This window comes from Lonchura striata, chromosome 4 (genome assembly GCF_050655825.1).
Source record: "Lonchura striata isolate lonStrDom1 chromosome 4, ASM5065582v1, whole genome shotgun sequence".
NCBI classification, from domain to species: domain Eukaryota; kingdom Metazoa; phylum Chordata; class Aves; order Passeriformes; family Estrildidae; genus Lonchura; species Lonchura striata.
The window spans coordinates 59,627,491-59,652,473 of NC_140706.1; the positions used below are offsets into that span (position 1 = coordinate 59,627,491).

At 38.7% G+C, this 24,983-nt stretch overlaps 1 protein-coding gene across 7 annotated transcripts in view; it reads left to right on the forward strand.

Annotated features, from left to right (window-relative positions):
- Nucleotides 1–24,983, forward strand: part of MAPK10 (mitogen-activated protein kinase 10) — a 139,314-nt gene that overhangs the window by 90,995 nt on the left and 23,336 nt on the right. For 6 of the 7 annotated variants that reach the window (XM_077783001.2, XM_077783000.2, XM_021549357.3 and 3 more), the window contains 5 exons: nt 353–482; nt 2,305–2,363; nt 3,331–3,469; nt 4,439–4,604; nt 7,817–7,888. In XM_077783001.2, the coding sequence (XP_077639127.1) occupies nt 353–482; nt 2,305–2,363; nt 3,331–3,469; nt 4,439–4,604; nt 7,817–7,888 (566 nt within the window). Of the gene's footprint in view, nt 1–352; nt 483–2,304; nt 2,364–3,330; nt 3,470–4,438; nt 4,605–7,816; nt 7,889–17,604; nt 17,677–24,983 lie in introns of all 7 variants that reach the window. The other variant, XM_085578202.1, reaches the window with a different exon arrangement.

The window sequence follows — 24,983 nt, forward strand, 5'->3', positions numbered from 1 at the left end:
TGCACAGAGAGTTACTTTATGAAACAACTTCATTCTCATCCAGTTTTTATTGTAGTTTTATCTGAAGTTACTTGATGTTTTCCCCCACCCTTTGAAAATAAGTGTTAACTTCCAATGGAATTGGAGTTCAGAAATAGTGATGTATGCTGTCTTCTGCTGATATGGTGCTACATGTTTTCTATTGATCTCTTAACTTTATTTTTTTTTTAATTAGAAATGCTCTTCTTCTTTTGTCCCACTATTTTTCTCAGTGGAAAAAAAATAAAAAGGAAGTGGTAGACCTGAGGTTCAGGAATTTGTCATGAGAAGTACCCTCTAAGATGCATAACCCCTGTGTTTGTCATCACTGCAGTGCTGCATATGATGCCGTCCTTGACAGAAACGTGGCCATTAAGAAGCTCAGCAGACCATTTCAGAACCAAACTCACGCCAAGAGAGCTTATAGGGAGCTGGTCCTCATGAAGTGTGTGAATCATAAAAATGTAAGTGCTCAGCAGGAGAAATGGTTATGTGCATTGCTGTGTTAGAAAAGAAGTTGTTTTGTTGGGTTTCTCTTTTAAATGGAAGAAATTGGAATGAATTATGCTCAAGGGCTGCACTCTATCTGGTACTTCATGCCCACAGGAGAGACTGAGGGTATTCCACCTACTTTTTTAAAGGCTGTGCCAAACTGGGATTGTTCTAGACTATCCTGCTTCTTGCACCATCTACTGTATATTATTTAGTACCCATAATGAATTAAAATATTCCTATGCTGCACCAGGAGTACTATTCCAGGGCTGAATGTTAATTTTAACTATTATCTGTTAGAACTGTCTGGCACTGTTTCAACTGTTTTTTTGTAGTGAAATATGTAGGATTGCCACACTGCATTGTAAAGGGCTGTCCCAGAGATTTCATTTTCCTCTACTTCCTAGATTTCCTGCTGCCATATCTGGGTGCCCCTTTTCATTAGGAGAGATTTTTTCAGTTTGCAGTGTCTACCTGTCTCTCAGAACTTGGAATGACTCTTTCTCCTTATGCAGACCATAAATGAGCTTATAACAATGCGATGTAAGGGGAGATTTTGCACTTGTTCTCAATCACATGTTCACATGGAAAGAGAAAAGACTGACCCTAAAATGGCAAATTGCTGGACTTGGCACTACAGTGTCTCTGCCTTACTTCTGGGCAGTGATTTATCCTTACATTCCCACTGTGGTGATCAGGACTGTTCCTGTCTTTTCCCTGTTGACTTGATGGAAGCTACCCTCAGCCAGCCCAGTGCATGAGGATTTGAAAATGCAGGGATGAGTGAGAAGTTTTTTAATGGACTGGAAAGAGCAGAGGAGCAGCAGGGGTGTCACTTATTTTAAATACACAATTTTGAACATGGTGCATGACAGCTGCTAACAGCACCACGTGGGTTGGGTCAGAGCTTCAATCTGTCTGTACAGAGTAGTGCAAATGAAGGAGAGGATTGTAAAGACACTTTTGCGGTGGTATGTTTAAGTCAGAATATGTGGAGTAAAGAGAAAGAATGTTGAACAATTACTGTTAGAAAACCTAAAGAGGTAATGGAGGTGGGAAGGGTGACATTCAGATGTTGATTTCATGGCAGCAGTGCTGGTGTCATCTACATCTGTTACCTGCACAGAGGGAAAACAGGGGAAATGTTGTTTCCTCTGTTCTTTTTCACACATTCTTCTTACCAGTGTCTTTCATCAGCCCAGCCCATTAAAAGAAAAAAAAAAAATGTTAACCAAACGAGAGAAAGGAGAAAATGAGTTGAAGTATGCAGGATGTCTTTGCTCAGGGTGTCTCTGTTTCAAAGTGCCTCTACTGAAAAGTTGTACCTGCCACGATGGGATTTGTGTCAGCCACCATGTGAATGTATGTGCCCTCAAATGAATTGAGGTCATGTCAGAGAGAAGGAAGGACTACTGTTTAATAAAATTATCCTTGGTTATTTGTCCCCTCAAATTATCATTCCTCATAAATAAGAAAATTCAGGCTGTATCACAAAGATTGCTATGCTAGATTGAGCTGATCTTGGAACCTGCAGCTTCAAAACTGAGAGGAGTGTCTCACCCTTAGCACTTTGTTTTGTCACTGGTTTCAGATGATTTCAAGTGCATCTAGAAGAAATCTGAAAGGTCTGTGGTATTTTATTTTGAATGCTGCTGATTTTTTACTGATTCATAAAGTGAGAAATGTTAATACAAATAGAGCAGTGAAAAAACAGTTTATTCTTTAACACAGTTAAAGACAGGTTCAACTGATTGTGCATATCACTTTATTCTTTTGTCTTACTTTGCTTTTCAGATTATAAGTTTATTAAATGTCTTCACACCACAGAAATCTCTGGAGGAGTTCCAGGATGTGTAAGTAACCGGGGTAGTAATTAAGCTAAAGCTTTAGGGATGTGTGGGGCATTGTGGTGTACCTTGATTGTAATAATTCAGCAAAATACAAAGGTTGTAGCCCCTTCCAAAAAAAGATAGTGTGAGTCTAGTAGATAGAAAAATATTCTGAATACCCATATTGAGAGCTCTTTTGACAATTTAAGGTGAAAAACACCAGGTTTCATATTTGTTGTGTAAAGTTATTTGCATGGGGAGCTAAGGGTAGGTGCAGAAGACAATCAGCATCTCTGTTGAAACCTTGCCCTGCTGGACAACCACTATTGTGCCTAGTACAAACCTGCTGTGAATGAAATTTTAATTATTCTCTGTTTCATATTGCTGCTCTCCTTTTATCTTTCTGTCTTTCCCATATTCTGTATACATTGCATGGAAATATGTTCCTATTCTGCAGTCTGATTCCAGCAGTAACCAATTAATTGTAATGAGAATTTTGTGAAGTCATGCAAGCTTAGGAGGATTTTTGGAGGCATTTTGCACGGGCATGCATATTTTACTCTCTCAGACACCTCTGTTTCTCTCAGATTTCTATGTGTACTGTGGTAGCCATCCCTGCAGTGGTCAAAGGCTGAGCATTTACATCATTTGGTGCTTGTAGGTCTTCTGGGTTTTGTGCGTTTCTGTGTGGTGCTGCCTGATTGCTTATGTAGGGTATAGTGTCTGCCATGGGGAACAAACACACCAAGAAAGGGCAAATAATCCACCAGTTTTCCTGGTATGCTAGCTAACAGAGTGGTGTCTCAGCAGTGAGATACAAACACCACCGTGATGCTGTGGTTAGTGGGCCCAGTCTCCAGCTGTGTTACTCTCAGTCATCAGAGAGAAAGTGAATTTTAGAGCAAGAAAAAGCATTGTTACTTATTTGAGATGATGCTGTGATTTGCCTTCAACACAAAAAATAACACTGTGGCTTTGCTTTTCCATTCAGCTACCTGGTAATGGAATTGATGGATGCCAACCTGTGCCAGGTCATTCAGATGGAGCTGGACCATGAGCGAATGTCTTACCTTCTGTACCAAATGCTCTGTGGAATCAAGCATCTTCACTCTGCAGGGATTATTCACAGGGTAGGGGGCCTTTGGCTTAAAACTTAAGGCGGCATATGAAATTATCATGAAGACTTTGAAACGATCATGAAGCCATTTGGCTCTCTTGTGTACTGTGGGTCAAAGCCCTGTGTCCCACTGCAATGAATAAAAGACATAAAAGCCACAGTCAGAGGTCAGGGGATATGGAATTGGCATTTGCCATCATTTTCATGTGTTAAAGCAAATGAAAAACTGCTGAGTCTATTTGAAATGCATCCTCTCATTTTGCTTTTTCCACATCAGTGCTGTGCCTGGTAAGGATGTGGTACCTGGCTGTGGATGTGTGATAGTTGATAGCAGGGGGGATTAGGTCATGTCACTGTGAGCAGGAGGGAATTGTCAATGGATTGAAAATACCCTGACTTAACTTCTTTATTGAAAAGTGCTTTCACTAATTTGCTTTCACTAACATTTGGGAAAAAATGTTTCCCTGAAGAAAAGAAAGGCTGATAAAGTGGGTCACAAAGTGGATGTTGTTCTACAGAGTTCTCCTTTCTTGACATATCATATGTTTAGCAAAAGATTTTAGATTTGGTGGCCAGATAGTTATCCAGCAAAAGGTGAGTTGAATTATTATAAATGAAGCATTAAGGTATCTCTAAATGTGCAGTTGGAATGTCTCTATCAGGCTCACAGCATCAAGAGAAAATAATCTAATCAAAAGAGCACTTGCATACTAATCCTAGTAAATGCAATTAATTTAATGCCAGTAGGCTCCTGTTATCCAGGTTAAGCCCCACACTATGCTGAGATAGAACAACTTCCAGAACAGTTTGCTAGACGAACAATAGCAAGAGTTTGTTGTATATTTACAAGTATTTCTGATAGCAACTTGGTCAGAAGAGGGAAAGAGTATTTGAAGGGTGACCTAAAGCATCTGTCCATATCATAACTGTGCCCAGCTTTTTAAAGGACAGTCACGATTTTTTTTTCCACCATCTTTTGCAGGATTTAAAACCAAGTAACATTGTGGTAAAATCTGACTGCACGTTGAAGATTCTGGATTTTGGACTGGCCAGAACTGCAGGCACTAGCTTCATGATGACCCCCTACGTGGTGACACGCTACTACAGAGCTCCGGAGGTCATCCTGGGAATGGGCTACAAGGAGAACGGTAGGGCTGCAGTGTCACTGCACCAGCTCCCCTCAAGGGAAGCTCTGCTTCACCATTGAAAAGGACACCCAAAGGAGGCACAGGAAATGTAATGGGAAATGATGGGAAATGACACCTGGAGTTAGAGCAGTTCCTCACTGTTGTGAACTGCAGCTACAGAATGTATTTGGGATGCGCTGCTCGTGAACTTATCATTGTGGGATTGCAGAGTAAAGGAAACTTATTCTTAGTTATGTTTGAAGTTACAACTACAAGCTAATTTTGACCAGAGCTTTCATCTTGGTCTTCTGTGGCCATGAAATAATGTGGGTACCACTAGAATTGCTGAACGAGTGATGTGCCCTAAATTTGAGTCTGGATCTCTGAATTGGTTGAAGGAACAAGAAGAAGTACAAGCTGAAATAGAAAATCCTAGCCCTTCCAGATTTTCTCTAAATCCAGAGCTAGATCTGAATTTCAGGAATTAATTCCTTCTTCATGATAAATTTTACGAAGTCACAGATTTTGCTGACAGGTTTCATCTTGGTAAGATCTAGGTATAAATTTTGCAGTTTGAGTTCATTTTTTTTTAAATTAAAAGTGAAATTGAAGAGAAAAGGAAAAGGCTGAAAAAAAAAAATGAAACAAAACATAATTTGTATGTAAGGTCCCTAGAAGTAAATAGGATATTCTTCTGAATAGTCTGAGAGAGATCTTGGTCCTTGGAAATATTGTGAAAAGCAGGTGGGGATGCTTGCTATAGAGAAGTGGATAAGGAAAAACTCAAATTTTGCAGAAGATGAAGGGAAATATTTTTAAGTTGGTCTCATTTTGTAAAAGAACTGGGAATTGCATCTGAGTGCCAGGTAGACCAGGCAGGAAATGAGGGAATAGCTATAGCTCAGATTTTGCTGTTAAAGGTATAATTTGTCTGTTCGAGGAGACTTTTTGATGGCAAATACAGGAAATGTGACAAGACCAGGAATTTATTAAAAAGTGTCCTATGTGATTTATTTTGAGGAGGTTAGCTAACCTGCAGGAGAACATTTACTAACAGCCAACTGCATCCTGTAAAGGGCAGTGAAACTGATTTTGAGAGCAAAATCCATTACTTCAGCACTACTGAAAACATAATTGCACAACCTCTTCTGAAATTAGCAAGTCCTTGTATTAATTATTTTTAATGTTTATGAATTTAAGGTATACATTTTAATACAAAAGTCTAAAAAAAGCTAAATAATAACAATAATAATAACAATTATTGTTGTTGTTGTTATTATTATTATTATTATTATTATTATTATTATTATTATTATTATTATTATTATGCAGAGTCTTAACTTAGAGAATAATTTCTGAAAATAAGGGAATGATATTCCTTAAAGTATTTTGTTTACAATTTTTGCTAAGTGCCACTAGAAATTTGAAGTTGTACTCTTTAGATAGTTCTTTGGTCAATATCCAGAGTTCTTCTATTGTCAAATGAATTCTTTTGTTGATTTTTTTTTCCCCTCCAGGACATTTAGTAGATGATTAGGGTTATTGTTGTTGTTATTGTCCAGAAAGGACAGAGAGAGCATTTGCTGTTCACATGATTAAAACTGCACCAAGAAAAAGTTAGACACGCTTTTGAGACGAAGTACACAACTGGGAAAGTTCTATTATTTGCCACATCCAAGGGTCCTGATCAAATGCCCATTGAGGTTAACACAGAAACTTCCTTTGACTTCTCTGGGCAATGAATTTGGCTTAAGATGAATGATCTTGTCTTACTTGGACAAAGCCAAAACAAAGAGAGGAAGCAAACAAAATGTTTGGAAATGAAGCTCAACCATCAGAGGAGCTGCTCTGTTTGGAGGCTCTGACCCAGCTCCCAAGGAAGTCAACAGAAAGGGTTGTTCTTTGCTTCCCTGCTCTGGCCTATGCTGCCACATTACTGAAGTTCCCCAACTTTTTCCCCTCTGACTATGTACACTGCCTGTATAAGGACTGTTCACTGCTTTCATTTTCTTTCTGCACTTGGTTGGCTAAAGATGCATAATTATCACCAGTTTGCTGCACTTCTGTGGAAGGTCCCAAAACTGTCACTAGGAAGAAAACTGCAACTGCCTCAGGCATGCTTTTGCTGTCCCATGCCCTTGATACCTGTACCCTCCTTTTCCCAAATGGAACATTTCACCTTTATTTTGTTTCACCAAGAAATGAGTTGTTTGTTTGTTTCTTTGGTTTGTTTTGGATTGCTTCTAAAGGTTAAAAAGGGAAGAAAAAGAGGAGAAAATTGATTGTGTAGGTCAAGCATAATGATAAAATGAGGATTTCAGGCTCAGAAACAACATAGTCTTTTAAAGCATTTCAAAGCAGTTTTTTCCTCTTCACATGGAAGACAGGTTTTGTTTGGTTTTTAATTTTTTTTTCTGTCAATACTGTGTCACTATCTAGCCAGCATTTCTTCTTTAAAGAACTTAAAGGCCAAAAAATCCCCTATCCAAGTCAAGCAGATAAGGTAACTGTGCATATTTCATCTAGAAGCTGAAGGCAGGATTGGGAATAGGAAATGCTCTTAGTCTTGTTGATATTTGTTCTTTGGAGCTTTTGTTATAGCATTTATTTTGAGTGCCTACACAGTACAAAAGAAAGTCCACTCAGGTCATGCTCTCCATGATAGGTACCTAGAGATAGGACAGAGGGATAGATCTTGAAAGACGAGTTTTAAATAACCTTTAAAGGTGGTATTTTTCCATATGGCCTCTACTTGTGTGAGCAGTTCCAAATGGAACCTCTTTTCAAAAATCCTTTTTTGCTGCAGGGAGACTCAGTGCTGAAGAACAAAGCCTAGAAGCCCTGCAAGTAGGATTTATGTAGGATTTATTCCAGATTACCATTATCTGGTTGTTTTGGTTTTTTCCTAAAAAAAAAAAAAAAAAAAGGATTTTTTTAGCCATAAATTTGTTACTTGGTCTTTACTTACTTGATCTGGATCTTTACCCAAAATGTTGATTTTAAACTTTTTCCACTGTTGTTACTAACTGCTGTTGAGCTGATTGACACAGCTTTTATTTATTCAGTTACTTATTTTAGCTTTTGGTGAGACATGAAAAAGAAACCCAGCAAAACCACAAAACAAACTGTGTACTGTGCTGATCAACGTTTTTGCCCTCCTCTAGGAGTGAAATGTTGTAGTTAACGTTGCTTTTTTTCCCTCCTTCTTCACTTTCTTGTCTCTGCTGTTCTAGTGGATATATGGTCTGTGGGATGCATTATGGGAGAAATGGTTCGCCACAAAATCCTCTTTCCAGGAAGGGACTGTATCCTTGTGCCATTTGCTGCAGCTTCACCTATTATTTGTTCCTCTCCTCCACCCCAACCCTTTTACCATAAAGTGACTGTACCAGGACTGTAAAGATAGAAGCAGAAAGTTGAGGTATGGCTAAATGAAAATAGCACACTACTGATATGCACAAAATTAAAAATGAAAAACAGATGCACAGAATTATTTTGGTCAATTAAGTTACTCTAAAACCTGTAATCATTCCATTTCATATACTATTTATGTCATGTCAATAAGCAATATAGAAAACAAGCATTATGATAACAAATTGGATAGCTTTATTTACTATTCATTGAAGGAAAAATAAGGGGAAAAAAAGTCCTAATTTGGCCCATCTCATTCCTGTAAATCTGTTTTTCTGCTTTTATGTTTTGGAAATACTGACTTCATAACATTTGTGGTGACATCATAATCTTTTGCTTGTTAATGCATCATGGTTTTGGATTCATCTCAATGCTGTATAGGCTCAGTGTTGAGCCAATACAACATTTTTTTTTTCTTTAAAACAAAATGAAGAATTTGACTCGCCCAGTTTAAGGCAACCGTTTTTCTGCCATGGTTTCCAAATTGTCCTGAAATCAGATTCTCTTGATTTAAAAATGAACTTCCCTTTACTTGCATGAGGTCTGTGTTGTCAATTAAACTGTATTTCCCTCCTATCTTGTTCTTCTTGTCTTGGGTGATATTATTTTTACCCCTTCCAAGGTGGTGAAAGCAATATTAGAAAATGAAAACAAAAGAGGAGGTGTCTGCTTAGCCTCCAGTTTGTCACAGGCTAAACCTGCCCGTGCTGGTTTGGAAATGTAAATAAGTGTGTTTTGCGCATCAGAATAAAATGAGGCAACATAACGTATCTTCACTTTTGGAAACAAAAAGGAATCTTATTTTCATCTAGTTGGCAGAAAGGCACCATGAAAATCTAGCATCAGCAGCCACTGGCAGTTGGTGTGAAGAAAACCCAGTTTTCACAGGCATGTAGCCATAGAAGCAATTCTTTTTTTGCTGACTTTTGAGCAATTCATGTCATGTTTGTCAAAGTTGGGTCCTGCCTGTCCTGTTTTCACAGCTCTGTCAACTTCCTCTGAAAGCTGAGCTCTGCTTGGTGACCCAGTGAAGATGCAGTTCTACTTCACTAACAGGGAGATGGAGGGACAGCAGGTACCTCCTGTTTGCTGAGGGGGTGACAGCAGCACTTTACTGCTTCCAGTCTTATAGGAAGAGGGGCTGGAAAGTTGCTGGATGCAAAACAAGGCAGAGAGGTTAAAATGGTGATTTTTTTTTTTATTAGTAGGTAGCTTTGAGATGCTTTAAGGTGCTGAGCTGTCCCTGCAGCATGAGGAGCAAGCTGCAGACCCACCTTCAGCTGTAACCTCAAAGTGCAGATCAGCTCCCAGCATTCCCAAGATCTGTAATTTAATGTGTTAGTTATACTGTGTTTCAGTGGTCTCAGAAACACCATCATAATGCTTCCTCCAAACAATGCACTCTCTTCCTCTTAAAAACAAAAAACATTAAAGAAAAACTATACTATCTATAATATACTTGAGGTTCATCTGTGAATACTGAGGATATTTCCATTTAATCTTTTCTGAGTGAAGTCTGAGATTTTAGTTGATACAAAGAATGATTTCAGGATAAAAGCATAGTAGTGTGGTTAATGAGTTGCTCTCCTTTTTCAACAACAAATTAGAAGATACGTTTGTCCATGTCTGGAAAAAAGAGTTAATGCTATATAATTTAACCAATTTAGCTTTTAAAATCATTCAGACATGAGAATGACTCTGTATCTGTTTGGCTGTGGAAACAGTCTCTTACGACAGCATTGTATCAGGGATAGTAGTTAAAGGGTCTTGAAATATTTGTTAACATTTCAGCATCAGTTGAAAATAACAACTGAATTTTTTAACAAATGCAGCAAAAATTGTGTAAATCGTGGGATAGTCCTACTTTTTAAATCATTGGAAATCCTATATCCTGAAATAGAATGTATGTGGGCAAGGTCACAATTACTACCATGCTTTAATGGTGTGTTTATTCAGATGAGTGGGAAGTTAAAAAAAAAAAAACAACTAAAAAAAAACTAAAAAAAAAAAAAAAAAGAAAAAATAAGAGAAAGAAAAAAAAAAAAAGAAGAAAAAACCTGGTACATTCATTTCCAAGTCAGTACTCATTTGTTAACCAGTTTGACCCCATGAATGAGTTGTCAGTGTTGGAAGGACTGTTTTGTGTATGGATCCATATGATTTCCCACCCCTCCCTGGCTGTTGATGAGCAGATCTAGTTTCAATCCAGGTGCAGGAAGAGCTGGAGAAGCAATTGTACAGCTGCAGGTAAACTTCATAGAAGTATATTATATATTTCCCTTGGGCTACCTAAGACTTTTGAACAGAGAGTTTTCTAGCTGGAAGAGGTGAATCTGTATAGAAATCATAAATACCAGTTCTTTTTAATCATTCAAAAGACAGTCTACTGTGTCCACTTGCTATCAATATGAGCTTTCTCATTTCTAGTCTGGAGTAGGAACATTTGTGTATGGCACAGTATACATCTAAGAAAAAAATCCCAGCTGCTGCCATGTTTTATGGAAAGAAAATATTTTAAAATTTAATCTCACCTAAATCATACCACTGAGTTACCACTGCACTCAGGTGCTGCTGACTTGAAATGAAATTTGATTTTTGAAGTCTTTGTGGAAATAAAAACATAGAGGGGATTAATTTCAGAACCTCTCATCTACATAAACAAGAAACTCTCTCTTAAGCTGCCAAGGAAAGAAAGCTCTGGAAACTGGATAGAATACAGCTGGTTTTCAGACAAGTAAGAACAGCCTCCAGTGTCCTTGAGTGTACTGGGTAGAAATTACCTGACAGGTACCTTCATTCCTTGTTATTCAGCTAAGGCAGACTTTACAAAATACTGTCAGGGAAACTTCCTTGTCAGAAATCAGACCCTCTCAATCACCTTTCAATCCATTTCCAGAAGGATTTGCAAACTAAAATATTCCTGGCAAGTTCCAGTAAGCTTTTGTAGTCCACTTCTGAGTTTCTTGCTCAGTGTTTCTTTGATGCTTATTCCATTTTTGTTAAATTGGAAAGCATGTGAGCAGCTAAAAAGTGCCTGAACTTTTTGATGCCATTGGAAATATGTTAGAAAATCCCAGGGCTTTCCCAAAACCTCTTTCAGCCGTAGGCAATAACATCTTCAAAATCTTATAAGATTTCAATTTAAGGATTGGAAATGTATTTCTGTTTTTTTTTTTGGTTTTTTTTGTTGTTTTTTTTTTTTTTTAAGAGAAGGGAAAACTTAAAATGGATGCTTTCATGTGAGACAGTTTTATTAAGATCTGAGCTCCCAAGTCCACAGTGATGTCCTATAGGCACACATGACTTAGTGGGGAAAATAAAGTGATCAGAGCATTTATTTTCAGTACTGAAAAGAAGGAGGCATGTACAGGATGGTACTATAGCAATTTCACTTGTGAATCCTTCAGCAGATCAAAGGGAATTGGTGATTTAGCCATAGAAACATATTGTGATAATAGCCAAGTATCCTAAGTTTGGCTGGGCCTGAATTTCCATTGTAAATATGGAGAACAGAATTCCTACTGCAAGTAGCCTAAAGTCTTAGATAGTCAAAAGAGAAAATACCATTAAAGTAGGAAGAGAGAAAAATTCCAACTTTCTTCTGTGTAATTATGAACATCCAAAAGGAATTGTGAAGAGAGAAGTCAGCATTAACAGATAGAGTTAATGTTTTCTGTGGTAAGATTTTCAAAAATTTCCTTGCCTACCAGCTGTCTTTGAGAGTGGTGGGATTAAGAAATGCTCTCTGACATCTGACAGAAAGTGTTCTATTGCCTTAGGAAAAAAGTTTGCATGAAGAAAGTATTTTAGGAAAAGGTGCTGCCTTTCCACCACTCATAAACAGAATTTATCATTGCATTTGATCTGCATGGATTAATAGGTGTAATTTCAGCATTTTGAGGGCATTTTTGGGTGTTTCTTAAACTACAGTATAAGAAAAACTTCTGCATTTTTGTTTAGTGCAGTTTTACTTGTTCCGGATGATATTTTCTTAAGGCTTGTTTTGTCTTAAAATCAAAAACAGCAACTAGCATCAGGATTATTTAAAAGATACTGTTAAGGGTTACTGGCCTGGCTTTCCAGGTAGGATCAGCTGGTTCATGTTAGCCTGCTGCTTAAGTGTGTGTTAGCTATGATGGCATTGATAGCTAGATTTGGCTTTTGACCTAGATTATTCTTCCCTGACTATTTGGTTTTCGACTCATGATTTCCCTTAAAGTTTGCTCATGAGTTGAGGCCTGTTTCAAAGAGGTCTCAGAGTAGATGTGAGGATAATTTGGCTGTTGCCATTTTTCTCTCTCTCTGTTGCTTTTTTTTTTGTTGTTTTTATTTTTAATGCAGATATGTATACTCCAACAGATTATAGTGTAATTTGCACTTAGCATGAAACCCCCATGCTGTCTGTCATCTGAGTGGCTCTTGGACAGGATCCCAGGTGCTGCAGTGGAGATGTCCCACTGCTTGTTTCCCATCACTCACCTTAAAGATTTTCAGGATGCACTGCTGCCTTGTATGAATTTCAACTGAGGCAAGTTTTAATTGTGTTTTCTAGCGCCTATGAGAATTGGATGGTCTCAAATGTTTTGGGGGTTTTTCTGTGGCATTAGTCATCTTTTTCTTGATGGCAGCTGTGCTAAATTGAGCTGAAACAGATGGGAACAGTTGAGCAGAGAATTTAGAACCTGTGGACAAAACAGTACTGAAGTGCCTTTTGTCAAGAGCATGCAGGTATTTGGACAGGATCAAAATAAAGAACTGGAACACCTTCAAAATCACATGAAGCTGAGTCAGGGGAGGTTTAGGTTGGATGTCAGGAAAAGGTTTTCACCTAGAGGATGACTGGGCACCAGCATGGGCCAGTGGTCACAGCACCAACCCAACAGAGGTCCAGGAGCGTTTGGACAAAGCTTTCAGGCACAGGGTATGACTCCTGGGGTGTGCTGAGCAGGGCCAGGAGTTGGACTTGATGATCCTGATGGGTCTCTTCCAACTCAGCATATTCTGTGACTCCTGTTCCAGATATGGAAACATAAAATATCCTCAGATGATCTGCTAATCTGTTTGTATTGTAGCAAGAGAGACTACCTGTGGGTTTCCTACTGGAAGAGGTAACAAAAGAGTACTTGGACAGTCTTTGAGACCTGAGAAGAGATACTTCAAAATCAAAATGTAAAAGAAGCTAAAAGAGGACCTGAAGCTAGGAAATGCAGGATCTATAAAACAGGTTTTCAATGCTGTGGCCTGTTACACACAGAGTAGTGTGTTTCACATTCCTTGGCAAGCTTATCTGTAGATCTCTCTTACTGTGATTTTTTTTTTTATATAGATATATCAAAAAAAAAAAAAAATGGGAGAAAGGGGAGGGTGTGAGTCATCCCTTGTGCCTCCACTAATTCTTGTGCTTGCTGCTCAGGATTTCCATGGCTTTTTCAGTCATTTTTAGCGCTTGTTTAGCACTGCAGCCTAGGAGGCAGTAGCCTTCTCCAGTGCAGGCTTCCTACTGGGTCACAGAAAGTTTAAAAAAAGACAGAAATTCATAGGTTGGTTTGAAGCCTCACCCTTGTAAAATGGCGGCAATTCCCTTTTGGTTCCATATAGCATCTGTCGGGAGAGCACCTGTATTCCATGGTGTTTGGCAAGAAGAAAATTAGAAGTCACTAAGGCAATTATTTGAAAACTTAGGAATCTTATTACTGTTATTGAGAAATATTAAGGTTTTCATAACATCATGTGGAAAGTGGTGTTTAAAATTAGAAAGGAAAAACTTTCTCAGGAAATCTTATTGGATTGAGCTGATATTGTGCTGAGCAAGCCCTTGTTAAAACATGTTGAAATTCAAGCATATAACAAATACAAGCACAAAGGGGAAGGTTTTGGTATCTCAGCAAGGTCTCAACAAGGAGATTGGAACATCAGAAAACTGAGAGTTTGCTATGACTTAGGCAGAATTGAGGGAAATAAGGGTTTGGTGGTTTGGGGAGGGTTTTAATCCTTTTCAAGAGTTTGAGCCATCTCCACAATCGTAATTGGGAGTGCCATACATCACAGAATTTCCTTGGAATTGACAGGTCTGGAGCCTTTGTAGCTGTGGTATCTGGAGCATGTGAAAAAAAAAGCAGCTTTGCCCATGTATTACTGTAAACTACCATATATTTTTATAGACTGTTCCCCTTATTTTATTGCATAGAAATAACAGAAAAACCTCTAAAAACAAGGTACAGCATCCAATACAGGCTACTATATTTTTCATGCTGAAAATTCAGCTTTGTAAGGGCTGAAGCAAGTAAGGGCCTAGAAATTGTTCTTCAGAGCAGACATCAGTACAGAAGTTCAGGAGTACTACAACAGAGATAGAGGTAAAGAGAGGTCCATTTTAGGAGAATTTGGAGAGAGAAGCTCGCTGTTATCAGAGGCATACTCAGCTGCCTTGACATTTTACTGGAGTTTGCACCTTAGCCATTGGCAAGCAGTGTTGTGTGCTAAATATTTTGGCCTACAGCTACACAAGTAAAATCAGGTGTCATGATTTCCTTTGCTAATATGTCTATAATTATCTTCTTCAGTCAGTTTTGAGGAGGTGAACATCTCTTTTCAGCTGGCAGAGCAGTGATTTCTGCATCACTGGAACAGGAGCTATTACAAACGTGAATGTTTGGTATTCTCACTAGTGCTCTGGGAAGAAAGTGTGAACCAGCCCATGAGGTTGGAAAAGATAGCAAAGCTCATGCAGTTGTGCATACATCTCTGGTTTCTGGAGTGTCCTGTGCCTTGCATTTGATGAATTTCAATTTGCATGTCACAATTTTCATTGAATGACAGTCGGATCTTACTGAGTGCAAGGCTGAAAAGCCACCTCAGTGGAAGTTTGGGCAAGGGTGGGTAGATATTCTCCCTATGGGCTCCCTCTCATTGTTTTGTGAAGAGAATGTTCCAGACAACCTGCAGTTTTGCAGGAGGAGAATGTAGATTTATCAGGGAAGTATCTATGAAAAGTTGATTTGGGTCCTCTCCATATAGAAACATCTTTGGTTAGTTCTAAAATTCCTGACCCTTCTGCATCTCTGCTGGAAGGAATCTGAAATCTGGAAGGCTGAGCAAGCACTCATTTGGGTTAGGAAGTACCTGTTTGGTGAGGAATCAGAACCAGGAGATGGCCCCGAGAAGATTTTCTGTATGGTTCAAATGGTTTTTCCTTTGTTCAGGAAAACATGTGCATTTGGTTTCTGGTGAGCACTTGCTCAAAGCTGGCTATGCCAGGGTGGCATTTGGTGTCCTTGGCATGTTTACTTGTATTCTGAAGTACGTGTACATATTCAATAATGTGTTCCAGGGTGTGCAGTAGTCTGGTTTGTAGAGATTCTGAACACATTAAAAATTCCCTACTCCTAGTAATCCAGGACCTGGATATTCTAGGGGTGAGTGGGTTTCCCATCAAGGGCTACCCAAATCCCAACAGTTCCACTTCAGAGAGTCTTGAACAGCTGTAGGATAAATTCCTTAACACTGTTTCACATGCTCTTACAAACATCAAGGCAAATAGTTGCTAAACTGAAGCTTTACCTTGAATCATGAAGAGGTCTGTCACTAAAGTTAGCCTGCCCTTGATTAAAGCTTAGGGATGTTCCATGTGTTAATGCAGCATTGCCAGCATTTGTGATTACTCATATTTGAAAAAAAAACTTTTACCAGGTGTAGATTTTCAGTGCTTTGGAACTGAATGCAGGTGTTTAGAGATTGTGGTATGCTTGATTTTTTTCTGATGCAGGTATGAGTGAAATTACTTGGACAATCAATCCGACATCTGGACTGATGTTGGACTAAATGAAGCAGATGATCAAGGCATAGATCTCAGTTCTGCAGTCCTTTCTGGTGCTTTGCACAAGTCTCAGTGCCTTGACTGGGACTTCTGACAGCTGCTTCTGTATGTGCTAAAATTCTTAACCTCCAGCTAACTACGTCTAACATGCAGCCAAATCCTGGTTCCACTTAGATTTATTTCTAATTGCCTCAGGAGGTGAAAAACAGGCAGCAGTCAAAAAGGATGTTGGTTATATTTAGGTGTTTATCTCTGCTCCTTCTGATTTGGAAATTTTCAAATAGCTTCCTTCCCAAAACCTCAGGCACAGAGGGGAATAATCATCTCTGATTTGACACGGTTTGCAGTTTAGTAAGGCACTAGTTCAACTTGTGTGTGTGCCCCCTGGAGCATAGCATAGAGCAGTGATGTCAGGAGGCAGCCTCTGAAAATAAAAAGGAATTAATAACAGACGAACAAACAACTGCTTGCTCTATCTTTTCCTGATATTTTGCATGCCATTTAGCTTGTGATGAAAGCAGCAATAATTTGCATCTCTCGGTCTGCTTATTGCTTCCAAACAAGTAGCCTTTTCTTTAGTTCTTTGTTTTTTGTTTATTAATTTATTTATTGGGTAGTGTAGAAGCTTTTCATATGCTAAATAAAGCAACAAGGGAACCTTAGACCCAGGCATGTTAAGATTTCCACAAATAGGGCATTTGCCTTCAAAGTCAAATGCACTTTAAACTGTTGCTAAATATGAAATTGCAAAAGTAAATTTAACCAAGCAGCATGATGCTTTCGTATTTTTTTCCCCAGTTCCTGGCCCTGAGACACCAGTCTGTCCCTGTGCTTGCTTTCATGCTCTATGACTAATCATAGAGCAAGGACAGCAGAGGTAATGTGGTTACATGGAATCAGTATGGGGGAAAATGCCACCTTAATCCTGTGCTGGATATAAGGAATCTGATTTTCATCTTGTGCTCCAGTGTAAATTGTGGTGAACTTTGTTTGACCCAGCTGAACTGCTCTTCCCTGTAGGAGGTAAATAGGCCCCTGATTTTCTCTGAATTTCACTGCAGAAGGTACAGCTTTAGTGCTTCTTTGTCTCAACTGGCCTATTTAGAAATCACCATTTCCTATCATGGCAAATGGAAATCTCATGAGATTCTCAAGATCCCTGTGATGGACTGCTGGCTTCACTGAGATTTGCTGGAAGTGAGCCAACAGACCCTAAAGCAAGCATTGTTGGAGCTGAATGATCTCAAAAATTCTATTCATAATCCTGAGTCAGCAGTGGATATGTCTTCACAAGGACCCAAGTTCCTTTTGTGGCTTCTGGCAGTTCAGCTTGTGAAAATATGCATGGTTCTCTGGTAGCTGGAATGATAAAAGAATAGCAACTTGCATATCCTTATTGAATACAGAGACCAGCATTCATTTACAAAACAAAGCATCATAAACCTAGGTAATGAATACAAATGAAAACTTGAAAAAGACAAAATTAATTGGTAAATTTTAATTACAAAGTTTTATTATGACACAGTAGCCAGCCGCAGGTCTCAGTTGGGTTTCTGTATTTAATGGATTTGTCTTTCATCCTCTCTGGGGTAAAGGAAACTGTTGGAGTCGATTTTTCTCAGATCTGCTCTGTTGTCATGAAACTTGTGTGCTCAGGCAGAAAAGCAGCCGCCGAGAGCAAGAGGCAGGTCTGTCTGCAGGCGCTGTGCTATAGCATGATTGGATAAGTCTTCTCATTTGTTTGTTGTTCTGTTCCTGTTTTCTTGTTTACCTTCATTTCATTTTTGTTTTCAGTTGACATGTGGTCAGTAGGGTGCATCATGGGAGAAATGATTAAAGGTGCTGTGTTGTTTCCTGGCACTGATCGTATCCTTCCTAGCAGCCATTCTGGCCCCAGCAGGTACTTCCAACCCTTTCCCTTCCAGCCCCTTCCCACTAGACTAGTGCTGACATACCTCTGTTCTGTACCTAAAGAGCTGGGTTAAGTCCCACTGCAAAATCCCTGCAAACCAAAATGTCAACAAACCATTACTGCCTCTCAGCAAAAGCCTTAGGTGAAAACCACAGTAAGTACAGCACGAGGAGATGGAAAGCAACATCCCACACAGTTCATGAGCATCACTTTCTGCAGCCAGTGACCACAGTTTTGTTATTATGAATGTGTCTTTATTAATTTGGTGGTGTGTGTTTGGGAGGGACATGTTGTACAAATGAGGCGGGTTTTTAAAGATTATAGAAGGGTAAGCACAAGTCACTGCTTACCTCAGGGAGAGATGTTAGATGTTCTGCATTTCACACGCATTTCTGCATCTCTGTGATACTCAGACATAAATCATAGAAATACTTACTTGTTATAGACTCACTAAATTGCTTATTTGCTTTGTGCAGTTGCTCTTCAAGTGGTATTAAAGTATAAAAGTAGGAAATGGTTTCAATTTGGGCACAACTTCTTCCCAAGACTAAAATCATCACTTGGTAGTAGTTTAATGACTCAGAAGTCTGGATGTTTCTTGGGAAATTGTTGTAATGGACTTGGATCTGCCATCTTTTATTTAAGTACATGGAACTATTATGTGAAAGCAGAATATATTCTTGACATCAACAAGAAGTGATTTACAGATAAACACACTAAATCAGTAGACAAGCAGACTAAGAATATATTTGTTCTCCTTAGAGACCATTCTACACTCAGGTCTGAGGCAGCCATATTTCTTATTGTGTTCCATGCTTTATTGAAGCACTTTAGTATTTATCAGATTGTGGAACACTTGTGTGTAACAATAACTGAGATCAGTACGTGCTTGATCTAACTCCAGTTTTTTACTGCCCATAGGATTGTGAATATGAGAAATGGATATGGCCTGTGTATGAGTTTCCCTTCTATTTTAAATTTTGTACTTAGATAACAGAAGTTAATTTTTATGTAACTTCCTCTGTGTAGGTGTGCATGTGCACTTGTGTGTGTATATGCACATACTTACCAGCTCACTTCAGCACTTCTGACCTCATTTGCATTTTAAAGGGCTCAATATTTTGATCAAAATGTGGAAAAAGTATCATCTTAAGAGCATTAAAGAAATGAAAATCAGTAATTATATCATTAATTTCACAGCCTTGCCTAGTAAGATTCTAACTTGTGTTTTGTCCAAAATGCTGGGTGAGCATATCCATAGTGAAATGAGCAATACACTTTCCTTGTGTCATTGTATGATCTGGAGCACATCTCCTCTGTCTATGTGAAAGTAAACATTTCACTTCTGTGTGTTAATGGAAATCATTAGCATCGATTTGTGCTCCAGATCTGCTGTGCTTCTGTTTCCTGTCAATGTGGAGTCAAACGTTTGAGCATCCCACAGTGATGTAATCATAACTGGTTTTATGTTCACAGACATTTTATAAGCTAACATTTAAAGATAACCCCAAATAAGTCCTAAAAGAATATGTCTTAAATAGCACTTCAAAAACTGGTTTCTTTGACACAGCTGCAAGCTTGTTAAAAAGAACTTGCACAAAGCCTCTATAATTAAAGCATTGTGTGCCATCTATTATTGCAATAACTCCACAGAAATTTTCATTACCAGCTGCTGATTTCTTTGGGATTGGCTATAACTGAGTTCATGTTCTTCATCTTTATTTATGATACATTGCTAAACTTGCTCTATGTTTTCTGTACCTCTCTCCTTTTCTTCTGCTGTTCCATAGCTGCCTATTCCATAGACAGAGAATTATACCATTGCTTTCTTTCAGGCTGCTCCTCAAAGCCACCTCATCTCCAAATCCATCCCCCACACCCCTTCCCTGCTGCTGAGCAGCCACGAGCAGGGGTTCAGCAGTTCTGGCTCCCCTGACCATCTGTGCAGCTGAAAGCTGCAGTTGGGAAGCTGCAAGCTCCAACCCAGCCTGCTGAGATCCATGACCTCGTGTCATCCTCTGCCTTAAACCTGCACAGAAAATGCTTAGCATTGCTGTAAAAAAGATTATTTCTTCAGACGAGTGATGGAGTTGGGCAGCTGGATTAATTCCATCAGCAGGTACTCTGAGCCCTCAGAGCTTGAGGGCTCAGAGGATGTGTACTTAAGGATGTGTTTAAGTGCAGGAGCAAGAGTAATTAAACATCCATTTCTTTAAAAAAGTTTCTTCTTTGACATAAAATGGGTTAAGCCTGGCAGTGTAGCAGAATTTGCTATCAGCAGTTTTTTCTTAATAGTCAGTGTTTCATTTCACATCCACACTGTGATTTGAAGAGTATTTAATAGCAATTTGTGTCAATTTTTATGCATAAATAACCATGAAAAGCATTTTTGAAGCTAAAAGATTGAATATTCATGAGAAATTCGCTGCCAGTCATATATTTGACAGCAAAATTTACTATTTGCCATTTTCCAGTGGTTAAGGAGTGTAGGTCATTTGATGCTGTTACTGTTTACACACCTAAATAGTCCATTCAGCTAGCTTCAAAAATTTCAGTAGGAAAATTCAGAAGCAGAAAAGCAGAAAATGCCTCTGAGTAAATGCAGAGTGGAGTGCTTAGCTAGGCTGCTGCTTTGTCCTACTCCTGTAATCCATCTGAATTCACTGAAATCACTGGAGTGAAACTGAGAACAGAACACACCTCTATTCTCTTTTAAACTCCCAGTTGTGAAAAATGATTGAGAGTGTCCAAAATCTCATGGTCCTTACTGATCCTTGAAATTTTACTATTTCTCCATAATTTTTGATGCATGTGATGCACTTAATTGTGTGCTACAGCTTTTTCTTTTTTTTTTCCTTTTTTTTTTAAATTTCATATGAAAACTTAATTTCAATATTGACAGCAGTAGTTCTGCTTTCAAAAAGCAATCAGCATGAAGCGTGCACCTAATTGTGCCTCGAGCAAGGACATGGTGTGCTGTGTTGCCTCAGGAACAATGGGATAAGCTGGCTGTACCTGAGTCTGACTCTTGTTCCATGTGTTCTCCTCAAGATTTTATGAGGGAAACTGTTAACCTTTTCTCATTGCTGCATGGATGATCTGGAGGTGTGAAGAAGGTGCCTTATTCCTCTGGTGAGCTGTGAAAGTGTAGTTACAAGTATTTTTTTAGCTGCTGCAGGCATTTTGGGCAGATAAGGATGAATGTGCCTTTAAATCCTGTACTTGGACCAGCTCAGGGAGACAAGTATATATTCAGCAGAGAGATGTGATGTCAGGTGCTCTTAGTACATGTCTTATTCTACTTTATTCTACAGCTGCAATTGTGCCATGCATGCTGTAGGGATTGGAATATAAAGGGATTGCGGGCTCTTGTGCTCTGTGGAAAGTGTCCCTAAATATGTGTCATCTCTGTCCTGCTCCCTTGTCCCTGAGGGCAGTTTCCCAAGGGGTCTTATTGTTCAAGACTCCTTGAACAGCTGGAACTTTGCTTTCCAAAAATTCAGGGTCCTGACTTTACTCCTCACCTGATCCCTCAGGACTGCAAACTCCACCAGTGCAGGATTGCTGCAGCCCCGGCAGCCTTCAGTGGACTTTAGTGCTGGGCCCAATGATCCTAGAGGTCTTTTCCAACCTAAACACTTCTATGGCTATATGAAATTTCTTCCTGAAGTTGTTAAGCATCAGTCATATCAGAGCTCTTGAAATCTTCAGCCAGTGCCAGGTGTGGCAGCAGATGTGTTTGTAGAGGAAGTTCTCCAGCCAGCAGCAGATTTAATGAGCTTATACTTCAGCTGAGCTGCTGAAAAAATGCTGGGCAGAGCTTCAAAGCCATATTGTGGAATTCAGAAGACAAACAGGGCCTTTTTGAGCTCAGGAAGGAGAGCTGAATTTTAGAAGATAACCAACATCATTAAAGAGTCTCACAGAGTTGAAACTCCTTCACACCTTGAGCTGAGAGTGCTCAGAAAGTGAAGAACATGACCAGTGTGAGATGAAGAGAATAGACTGAAATACATGTAAGCCATCAATACTCTTGAGGAATCTCTTTTTTAAAATCCACACTTCTGGCCATTTCATTTAAACAAAAACAAATCTATGTTTTTCAAGACTCATGTTCTGAAATAATAGTTTCACCTTTTGATAGATTTCTTCCAGGCATAGAGTTAATTTACTTACAAGCTTCACATCAAATTGATCTGCATTGCTGGTGAAATACAGAGAAGAAAAATTAGTGTAGCTTCTGAAAATACTTTTCAATATACATATTTTGCCTAATAACTTTGTTCTGGTTCCATAAACAAATGCTGCTATATTAAGTCAGAATAATCTATAAAGTCCAGCAGTATCCGTACACAAGTCATTATAGCATAGGCCATAATCTTTTTTTAAAAGATGGGTTTGCATTTTCTAGGATTAGTGGCAAAATTATTTTCTCAGGCATCAGAGAAGATCTCAATAACTGCCCTAGAACTTTCTCTTTTTATGCAGAAGATTCAGGGTCTGTTATGAAAACAACAGAGAAGAGGTTATTGGAAACTGTCCCAGCAGATCTTCAAAGAACTAATTTTTTTGTACCTTTTCTTTGTCAGGAAATCTGAACTGATGGAAAAACACATAGAGCCTGCAGAAATTTTGCACAGGAGTATACTGTGATCTTACCTGTTAAAACAAATACAGGTTTAATGGTTACAACAGTAAGCAAAACAGCATTTTGTGATTTTCAGGGTATCATCAACAGTAAGAAATCATAAACTCCTTAGGAAAAGCAGCTTTATGTATTTGCACAATAAATTAATTCTGCTTTAAATCTGAGATGAGAATTTTACTCTATTTGAAAAGTAATTTTTTGGTGTGGTTTTTCTGTGAGCAATAATGCTGAATGAGCAGCGGTTCCATGGAAACAGTACTGTTTGTGGATAAACCACCAAAAAATGAGTGCCCAGGCTGCAAAAATCCACTCCCAGCACTATTAAATGATGAAAGGTTATCCATTGCCTACTTAATTATTTTCAATACAGCAATGTAACTCTTATAGAAATGTTTGTATTAAACAGAAATTGTTTGAACTTTGACAGTGTGCTAACAGCTTATAATTTTATCTTGAAAAACCTGCCATCTGTATGAAAATACAAGGAAAATGAGAACACTTGCTCCTATCCAATAATGCAACTTGGTTCATACATTTTGACAACTGCTCTATTGCATATTTATTATATTTTCTCATGAAGATTTTTTTATTTCTCTCTTTATTCAGCCTTTTCTCTTTGTTGACTTTCCATCCTTGGAGTGATGTGTACAGCTTCCACCCCTTGGAAGTCAGAGTAAATGTAGAGAAAGAACTGATGCAAAAGATTTATGAAGTATTAGTGAGCTGGGGGTTGCTGGAGGTGGCTCAGCTGATGGATAGATATAGATATAGACCAATCTATACATGAATATATAGAATGGTGTATGTTGTTGAATATTCTTGAACTTCAAGGCCAATATTTGTATTTCCTTAAACACTGGGCAATTGAGTAACTGTTAATTGTTGTAAAAACTCACTCATAAAGGTCAAAAGGAACTTTTGAATAATTACACAAATGAAAACACAGAATGGTTCTGTTCTCTCCTGATTCTGGAAGAGGAGCAACCCTACAGTTTCCAGGATCCTGTTTTCTCTGTTTTGGGCTTGAGGAGTCTATTCTTGATTTCTTATCCAAGTTGTTGCAGGAACACCTGAGATTCAGAAGCAACCTGAGCTCATAACAACTTCACTGACAGTAAAAACAGAAACATTTTGGGATTGTGCTGTATCACTAAGATCCTACTTCCTATGCAGACTCCTAGGTGGTTTTTATAAACACCTGTAACATGTTTGTGGTGTGACAGCTGTGGAAGTGCTCAAGGCCAGGTTGGATGGGGCTTTGAGTAACCTGACCTACTGAAAGCTGTCCCTACCCATGGCAGGGGACTTGGAATGAGATGATCTTCCAGCCCAAACCATCCTATGATTTTATGATTTCCTTACTGCTGTGTAAGCACAGATGAACAGCAACTGAATGAAATACCAGCCAAAAAATAGTATTTGAAAATTTAAGGAGCCACAGATGGTCATCCAAAATGTTAATGATGGCATCTGCACAATGAACATTGCTATCTCCTAACTTCTGAATGATCAATGGTAATCTTCTTAAGTAATTTATTTGTGCTGCACGTTAGTTTTTTTTATCACCACATTCTGTTATTCCATATAAATAGCAATTATTATTCTGAACACTGCACAGAATTTTCTGTTGCAGTCTAATTTTTACAAATGCCACATGCTTCTCAAAGTGTTCACCTTGGAACAGAAAATGCTTTATAGTTACTGTCTTGTCAGATGGTAGCATTTTCAATTCCTTTTGTGTGGGCTTTTTTGTAAACTGCGTTGGCATCAATGTGTGAACTGTGGGACTGTGGAAAAAATATGAATGTGACACTGATGTCTCCCACAGTGAAGCTGGTTAGATCCTTTTTTAGCAGATTTATTTTAAAAAGAAAGGTCCAATTAAATTTTTTTTTAAATTGGCCTATCAACTTTGCAGTTGTTGCCACAATTTGGTGTTGTGGAGGGAACTGCAGAGCTTTTCATAGTAATTATTCTAAATTTGACAAGTTATGAGCACTGAAGTGGAGCAGTTAGTTTTTATTGGTGGAATATTCAGATCTAAGGAGAAAACAATTAGCAACCTCAAGATTTTTTGATTGAGAAGAGATGATCTTCCCCTGTCTGTCTGTTACAAACAAAACATCCTGTGTCTGTTTTGTTTATGTTGTGCCTACCTTAAGAAAAGCAAGATTTGACACGTCCTAATTTTAATTATGTCCAGAAGCAACACAAAGAGCAAATCCTGCCCCTGCACAGCAAAGCTGGTGTGGAGGTGCTGCTGGACAGGTGGAGAAAGTGCCAGGCAGGGAAGCAGGATTCCCAGCAGCACCACCACTGTCCAGCACAGTTCCAACAGCTCTCTCATAAACAGGCATTCTGGCTCAATTACTCGTGCTTCACAGCCCATAGCTACATCACAGTCCATAGATACAGCTCGAGGAGGATTTTAGAAAAAGGCTTCTCTTTCAGGTGAACAAACATGAGAGATTAAGTTTTTTAAGTATTGCAGTACAACTGAAACATCCTAAGGCAAACAGTAACTCCTCCTGCAAAACCTTGCAGTTGAACTTAACAAAATACAATTCTTTACTCAAAAAAGAGGGTGATTTACACAGACATGTCATGAGAAGG